The sequence below is a fragment of the Artibeus jamaicensis genome, unplaced genomic scaffold (genome assembly GCF_021234435.1).
Source record: "Artibeus jamaicensis isolate MK-2021 breed Jamaican fruit bat unplaced genomic scaffold, CSHL_Jam_final contig_685, whole genome shotgun sequence".
NCBI classification, from domain to species: Eukaryota; Metazoa; Chordata; class Mammalia; order Chiroptera; family Phyllostomidae; genus Artibeus; species Artibeus jamaicensis.
The window spans coordinates 28,429,380-28,437,815 of record NW_026521924.1 but is presented as its reverse complement, the minus strand read 5'-3'; the positions used below and the strand labels follow the sequence as shown (position 1 = coordinate 28,437,815).

Genomic DNA, 8,436 nt, shown 5'->3' with positions numbered 1-8,436 from the left:
GGAAGCTGAATGACCCCTACCCTTTGGCCTGGCTTCTCACCCTCCTGGCTCCAGCCAGACAATTTCCTTGCATCAAAGGCCATTTGGTACCCAGCAGCTAGACGGAGGTGTGGGTCCAACAGGGAGGCTGGAGCGGGACCCAGAGCCCTTGGAAACAGGAAGGACATCCTCTGCCCCCTTCTTGTTCATGGCGTTGCACCACGCTGGCTGGGAGAAGCGGCCGACCCCTCTCCCCAAGTCCTGCAGTGCTGGGCAGAGCCCCCAGCCTGGCCGATTGATGAGACCGAGGCAGCCGGCTTCTCGGCCTGTGGGCCTGGTCACCCTCAAAAGGGGACAATGGCAGAAAGGCCACATGCACAGAGCACAGGAACCCACGCTCACACCCTCACTGTCCAGCCGGCTACAGGTGTTTCCCAGCCTCCACATCACACAGGACACGGGGCTTAGAGGAAAATCCATTTGTACAAACAAGGTCCCTGATTGGCAAACCCAGGAGTCCAAAGTCACGTGATGTTCGAGAGGACATGATTTAAAGCTGTGTCGGGAACATCTGAGTTCCAAGAAGCCCTGCCCCCTCCCACCCCCGCAAAGGCCCTTTGAAATCCCCATTCCCCTAGAAAACCAAGCCTTTCTTATATATAAATTAACCGCTTTATTGAATTATCAATAAACTGTACATATAACTATACAAAATGTTTCCTTAGTACAAAATGTTGCTTGCAATATAAATACCAGTGTACCTTTAAAAATGTAAACATCTTCCTCCTGGGCCCACCTGTCAGGGCCCTGAAAATAGTTCTGGGAGACACATTGGTTGGGCCAAAGCACCCTGTACTTGGGCCCCTGACAAGTGATGGCAATTACTCACGTTCCCTTTTGAGACGCTGTTAAATTGCCCGAGAAACAGGTGCCACCGTGACAAACTGGAGGCTGAAATAGCTGCCCAGGCCCCAGGGCACCCTGGGGTCTAGACTGACCACCCCCACAGGCCCGTGGGTGCCCCTGGGGGTGGATTATTGCAGTTACTCGCACCTCCTGGAGAGGTGGCCTGAGGGTTTCTGGGGTGGGGAGGAGGGAGGTCCCCTGAGTGGGGCGGGAGCCTCCTATCAGTCTGTCTGTTGGCTTTTGTCCTGTAGCTTGAAGCAGCTATATCCAAACAGTTTGGATACACAAGCCCACACAGGAAGGCCCACTCCAGAATGCGGGAGCAGTGCCTGCCAGAGGGGCCGCCCTCCCAGCAGCGGTCCACAGAGCCAAATGAGGCCCCGGAGCAAACACAACTGGAAAGTGGTCCTCAGTGTCCATGGGGCCAATGCAGCTAACAGTCAGGCTCGGAAGGGAATTCCATGGTGGTGAGAAGGATTCGGGGATCCTTCCTTCCACAGCTGGGGGGAGGCCGCTGCATGGGGAGGGTCTGGAGAGGCAGAGGGAGCCTTGGGGAGTCAGCGGGGGCCCCCTGAGCAGCCAGACTCTTGGTGCTTGTGGAGCAGGGACATGCGGGAGAAGGTGCGGGAACAGGTCTTGCACTGGTACTTCTTGACGTCCGAGTGGGTCTGCAGGTGGGCTCGCAGGTTGGAGCGGTCGGCGAAGGCGCGGCTGCAGTGCGAGCAGGAGAAGGGCTTCTCCCCTGGGGAGAGGAAGGGAAGCAGGAGGCCGTCAAGAGACTGCTAAGTAGTTTGGGACGACAGCTGACATTTACTGAGATCCCTGCTCCTCCACCCCCAGGCTTCAGAGCCCTCCTCACCCCCGTGACCCAGGAGCCCTGTGACCCAGAAAAGCCAGGCCGTGCCCAGTGTCCAAAGGCCTGCTTTTTAATTGGAAGCTCTGGCCAATCAAAGCGCTTCACACTTCTCCCTCAATCCCCGCCTCGCCTCAGTTTAGAGGTGGTGGAACTGAGGCCCAGAGAAATTAAGCAGCAAGTGCGGGGCTGCCCAGGGGGATCCAAACAGCCTGACTCCAGAGACCTTGATTTTTACCCCTGCGCTGGCCACCTCTCAGTTAAGGAGGCTGTGGTGGGGGCTCCTTATCATCACTCCTGAATTCGCTTCATCTGGGAACAAGGCCCGAGAGGAGACGTGAAGGCCCTCCCCGGGCTCCCCAGCAAGCTGGGCCACTGCTCTGAGCCGAATGGAAGCTCATCACACTCAGGGTAATTTCAAGTCTCCATCAGCCTGAGTCCCTCGAGTGCAATGGCCTCCCCTGAATCCATTCCAAGCCTCCAGCCCAGAGGCCTCAGAAACCTTTTCTGTCGGGACTTGTTTACATCCCTCCCCACCTGTGACTCTCATGCCACCTGCTTGGCCCAGGCCTTTTTGTTTGTTTGTTTGTTATGGGCCAAGATTGTTTTTTGGAAGTCTTATACCCAGGACTGGATACACAGTAAGTGCTCAATAAGTGCTTATACAGTGAATAAGGTTTTTTAAGGCCTCAGAGAATCCCCACCCATCAATTACCATCAGACGATTGCACTGTTCACCAACTTTTCATAATTCCTGCCCCAACCAAGAGGACATAGATTCCCAGCCCTAAAATACTGATGACATGTTTTGCTTTTTTTTCCTCAGGGGTGTAGCACTTCCCAAATAAAAAATCAGAATAGTAATTCATTTAACAAATACTTATCAAGCTCCCACCGTGTGCTAGGCACTCTTTTATAACATGGCATACTCTTTCCCCAAAACATCATTCTCCTACCCTCCCGCTGCTAGGCCCCTGGACCCTGGCCCTCTGGTTAAATCCCTCTGCTGGAATTCCAGACAGCCAGGAATGAATGAATCGCCAGGAGCCTGCTGGGTGCCTGGGGCGCTGTGCCGGGCACTGGGAAAGAGACTCCGCAGTTGGATGCCTGAGGCTGTGTGCACCCATTCACAGGCTCAGTCTCCTGAAGCAGTCAGGGAGCTCCCTAGCTGGAGGGGTGGGAAAGGGATCTGGTTTGTTGTTATTGAACACCCTCTGCATACCAGGCCCAAAGTGTTTGATGGTTGCATTCTACAAGGTCCAAGTGAAGTTCTTCCTCATTCACACACTGCCTTGTGAACAGAGAGCTCACTGTAAGCAGAGCTGGGGAATGGGATGGAGGTCTGTACTCCTGGGGGCACAGACAGCCAGCGCTCTTTGATCACCTTGGCGAGGGGAAGGAGCCCTGGGCTCCAGCATTATACATGGTGACAGTGACTTAGGAAAGTAACTTCTCTGTGCCTCAGTTTCCTCATCTGTAAGGTGGGGATTATGGCACTTTGCACTGAAGGCTGGAGGTTGGTGGAGTCCCTGCGTTAACACAGGTGAAGGGAGCTCTGGGCACTGAGGCCCACACAGCAGCAGCACTCACTGAACGCCACCTGCATGCTCTGTGTTAGACACGAGCCTGAACAGGGGCAGGGAGAGGCCTTGTAGGATGCGATGGGGTGGAGGTCTGTGCGCCAGCAGGAGGCACAGACCTCCACCCCTCACTGAACCCCCCACCCCCAGACGCCTTTATGGTGCTCCTGGCAAGTGTGAAATCGGCACCAGGCCGGCAGGGACAAAGGCTGCCAAGGGGGGCACTGTACATGCGATACTCCCGGGATTAAAGGGGCCTGACACGCTCTGGGCCAGCAGCTGCGGCCCCGAACAGGTGCTGGGCACCACTGCCCTATGCACCTGCTCCACCCAGCCAGCCCCCACCCACTGGGGCCGCCATTAAGGCACACAATGGGTGTCACTGAGGATGGCAATGGTGAATTTCAACAAGCTTTTTGTGTCTGAGCCATGCCTTTACATTAAAATAATGTCCCATGAGAGGAGAGGGAAGGAGGGCAGGGGGTACTCCACCCCAGTGGAACCCCATCAACCGGGCAGGCACCCAGGACGGCACAGACGCCAGACAGCTGGATTTTTATATGTCAAAATCAGTGCCATTTGTGCACCAAGTAAGAGAAATGGGTAGCAATAGTCTGCAGGATGGGGAGGATGCCGGGGCACTTTGTAGGAGTATTAGCGACCAATAATGCCTGCAAAATGCATTACTCACAAAAACCACCCCCGACCCTCGTGGCTCAGAGGTCAGCCCCTGGGCCAGGAAATGCCAGAACTCAGTCTCCAACTGGACAGCTTGACCCTAAAGCTGATAATATGACCCTTGAACCTTCTCCCTCCACAGTCACTCTCTAAAAAGCAGCCCCAAGCCCTGGCTGGGTAGTTCAGTTGGTTGGAGCATTGTCCCGACACACCCAAGGTTGTGGGTTCGACCCCGGCTCAGAGCACACGCAAAAGTCCACCAATGAATGTAGAGGTAAGTGGAGCTACAGATAAAGGTTCCTCTCTTTCTCTAAAAAAAGGTAATCAAGATTTTTAAATTAAAAAAAAAAGCAGCCCCAAACACCAACCCTGACGCTTTGGATGATGCTCCAACAAACTGAGCTACCCAGCCAGGGCCTACTATTCTGTTTCTAACACACCAAGGCATTGTCTGTTTTCTGCCAGGTAAGGTCTTCCCGGGTCTGCATGATAGGATTGAGTTTATCTACTTAAGTGTGGGGGTGGGGAGAGCAGACCTGAGATCCACCATGATAATAACTTAAGCCCCCCTATAAAACGCTACCATAATCTACCTTATATGACTATTCAATCGTGATCCTGAGGTTCAGAGAAGTTAAATCACCTGTTAAAGGTCACACAGCAGGGAAGCAGAACCAATACCAACGACCATTTTTGTGCCTGCTGATCATGCACCAAGCCCGGCCCAGCACTTTTTAACCTACACAGAAACCCCCTGGCCAAAGGTATCTCATGCTCAATTTACAGATGAGGAAACTGAGGCTCAGAGTGAAGTATCAGCCCAAGGTTTGAGGAAGTTCTCTAAGCAGCATTCAGAGCTAGGTGGGGGGCCTCTAACAACATCCTGCCTGGCTGAGGTGGGGGTAGGCTGGGGGGTGTGGGGCAGGGAGGGCCCCTTCACACCTGGCTCCAACAGCAAGGTGTTGGTTGCACCTTCCCCATATCCAGCACCGACCCATTTGGCTAAGCAGCTGAGACTGCAGAGGCACTTACATCTCAGAGAACCAGGCCCCCGAGCTCCTGAGCTACAAGTCAGAAGACTCAGTTTCTACATCTGAAAGTGACAGTGAGGCCAGTCTCACAAGAGCTGGTGAAGAAGGCAGTGGGGACCGTGAGAGGGCAGCCAGTCTGCGGCGACACTCACCGGTGTGGGTCCGGACGTGGCCTTGGAGCAGCCAAGGCCTGGAGAAGGCCTTTCCGCAGGTGCCACAGACGCAGGGCAGCGTGTGGCTTCGGATGTGCATCTTGAGGGCGCCCAGGCTGATGTATTCCTTGTTGCAATATTTGCAGTTGAAGGCCTTTCGGGACTGGGGATCCTTGGCCCCTGAGAGCCCAGACAACTGCTTGGGCAATGGGCCCAAGCCTGGGAAGGCAGCATAACCTTCGGCCTCCAGGGAAGAGGCTGAGGTGGAAGAGAAGGAGGAAGACGCTGGTGAGGGTGGGCTGGGGGGCTGGGAGCCTTTTCCACTGTCCTCGTCTGACAGGGAGGTCAGCTCTACAGCCTTAGGGATCTCCTGGGGCAGAAGGGAGGCCCAGCTAATTGGCTGGGCCTGGGGTGCCAGGAGAGAGTCCCAGATGAGTGTGGGCAGCGAGGCCGTGGGGTTGAGGACCTCAGGAGGCGGGATGGCCGCCAGCAGGTGGGCCTGGTCGTAAGGCTGCTGGAAGGTAAACTCTGAGGAGAGAGAGGAAGGCAAGGTCAGGTGTTAGATCAGTCGGTCAACAAACGCCAGCCTGGTGGGGGCCGGGGGCCGAATGCGGCAGACACTCAACACTTATTAGATAAATCAAAGCCTGGGACAGATAGGTTCCTGCCCTGGCGGAGCCGCCTCCTCACCCAGGTCCTGGTTCTTCCATTTCAGCCTCCAGAGCTCACAGAAAGGATCCCCTCTTTCCAGCCCCAACTCAAGGGGGTCACTCCTCGGAATTCCCCAAGTCCCTAGCCTAAGGCAAGACCCCAGCCCCCAACCGCCCCGGGTCTGCAGCACCACCTGTGCCCCATGCCCCTCCTCATACACATCTCTTCTCCCACCCCCACCCCCAAATCCTCGGGACTCCGTACTCTTCCTAGCGCCTAAGCGGTGTCTCTCCCAAAGAAGCGCCCCGCTCTTATTTCTCACTCGCGGGGTTCTCCCGCCTCTGGGCAGCTGAGAATTGCTCTCAAACGAAGACCGTCGCCCTCTGAAAGCCCTCCCCCAACCGCCCGATCCACCTGCCGCGGGCTCCTCTACCCCTCCTCCCATTTCCCGGTGCCGAGGCCTTGGACTCGCTTTTGGCCCCTTGTCCTTCTCCCCATGTCCGCTCCCCTAAATTTGGGATCCCCTTCGCCTGTCTCCCCCAAACCCCCTCTCCGGGGGCCACGTTCACTCACCTGGAGAAGAGTCGTGCAGTTCGCTGTAGTTGGGCCTCCGGCGGGAGCAGGCAGACTTCCTGACCAGGAAAGAGCGCGGCATGGTGGCCGAAGCAAGCCGGGGTCGCGGAACGGTGCTGGCGTCGCAAGGACCCTCTCCGGCGAGGCCGAGCCGCAGCGATTTGAGCGGAGCTGAGCCTACAACTCCTTAAGTACACCAGGCATAGGGGGCGTGGCCTTTGTCACCTCTGCACCAATCGAGGAGCGTCTTCCCGGAGGACACGCCCCAAGCAGGTGCGCGAGGGGCTGGCGGGGCTCGCGCCGCGTGGCGCTGAGAGCCGGGCGGGGGCAGCTCCAACGTCCGGCTGTGGGCGCTGTGCTGACCGCTCGGCGGCGAGCTGCTGGGGAGGGGCGGGGTGCCGGACGTCGGGAACCCCAGGCAAGGCGGGACCCCCTTAGGGACCCCACGCACCGGCCAGCTCAGCGCGGCGCGGTCGCCCGCCTCTGGCGCCCCCTGGTGTCCGGCGCACTAGAGTCTGGGCACCTGACATTCCGAAACCGCCTCCGCCTCAGGCTTGGGAGGGGGCGGAAATTTCCTCGGCCCGCTGGCGCTTCGCGAAGAGCGTGGGATAGAGGAGGAACAAACACTTTACCGAGGAGGATGGGAGGAGATGAGCGTCTCCACGTGGCTGCTCCAGTGTGAGAATCCACAGCTTTCTTGCAAAGCTAGCAAAATGTATTGGTTCCTTCACTTAAGCAAGTGTTTACTGAACGCCTACCCTGGGCCAGGCACTGGTCTCGGAGCTGTGGACTCAGCCCTGAACAAAACACTCGAGGTCTCTACCAAAGGCTAGCTAGCTCACCGTCCGGTAGGGGAGACAGACGAAGTAAATAATTACAATGCAAACGAAAGTGCGCTTTGATGGGGGATAGGGGGAAGCCACAGGTCGCTGTGACAGTCAAGAAGAGGCAGGTCACCTGACGGGGGGGGGGGGCAGGGCAACTTCTCAGAAGAAATGCAGAAATACTGAGGGGACAGGCCTCAGGTAGAATCAGTAACCACTGCAGAGCCATCGAGAGCGGTTCCCAGGGGTGGGGGTGGGGTAGGCAGGCCGGGAGGGGTCAGATCTGCTGGGCCTCCAGGGTATGGAGGAGTTTGGACTTTGCCCCAAGGACACTGGGGAGCCAAGGAAGGATTTTCAGCTGTGGAGGACCTGCTGGAGTTTCATTGAGAAAGATCACTCTGGGCAGGTGGGAGAAAGTAGTAGGGAAGTGTGGTGCCCAGAGGGGTCTGTCTTCTCACCTGTCTGGGGATCATCAATCCTGCTCCTTAAAGGACCCAACACTAGGCTCCACAGAGGGGACACTGGGGGGAGGGTGTGTGTGGGCTGGAACTGACTGATCCAATGGGGGGTGGGCCCAGGGAAAGGACAGTGGACCCTCACCCCTAGCTCTTCTGTGAGCCCACAGACTCCAGATGGGGCCTTGCCAGGCCTGGGGTAAGGATGGGGGGGCTAACTTGGTTCCACCTGTGAATCAAGGACCATGAAAAGCTGTAAGTACCTTCACTCACCCCCTAGAATGAAGGCAGGGACCATTGTCTGGGTCGATAGGTGCTGGGGATAAAACAGCTGTGAACAAAATAAGCATCCTTACCCTGGTTCTAGTGGGTGAGTCCAGGGCAGGGTGGGGGAGACAGGCCACACACAGGCATTACAAAGAGCATGCTTCTCTCCTATGTCTACATAGTTGCAATCACAATTCTCCTTCCATGTGCAAGCCAGGGCTAGTAAGGCCAAGTCCCTCTGCTCAGACCCTCCCATGCTCCAGTCTCACGCCAAGCAGAAGCCCAAGTCCTCACCACAGCCCTCCACCCCGATCTCACCTCTGTTGACCTTGTCTGGAGCCCCTCCCCCTCCCCTCCCCATGCATAGTGATTCCCCCACCCACTTCTTTCTGTTCCTCACATCCCAGCCCTAGGCCAGCACAAGGCCTTGGCACCTGCCCTGCTCCCTGCTCCCTGCATCTCTCTTCGCCCAGACCTTCACCTGGCT

General features: G+C 56.8%; 1 protein-coding gene across 1 annotated transcript; it reads right to left on the bottom strand.

Annotated features, from left to right (window-relative positions):
- Positions 1-650: 650 nt before the first annotated feature.
- On the bottom strand, positions 651-6,549 carry SNAI1 (snail family transcriptional repressor 1). Its single transcript, XM_037167187.2, has 3 exons — positions 6,404-6,549; positions 5,180-5,707; positions 651-1,627 (listed from the first exon to the last, which is right to left on the bottom strand). Exons 1-3 carry the CDS (start codon positions 6,483-6,485, stop codon positions 1,443-1,445), a joined length of 795 nt encoding a protein of 264 aa, XP_037023082.1. The 5' UTR covers positions 6,486-6,549; the 3' UTR covers positions 651-1,442.
- Between the last annotated feature and the right edge of the window lie 1,887 nt (positions 6,550-8,436).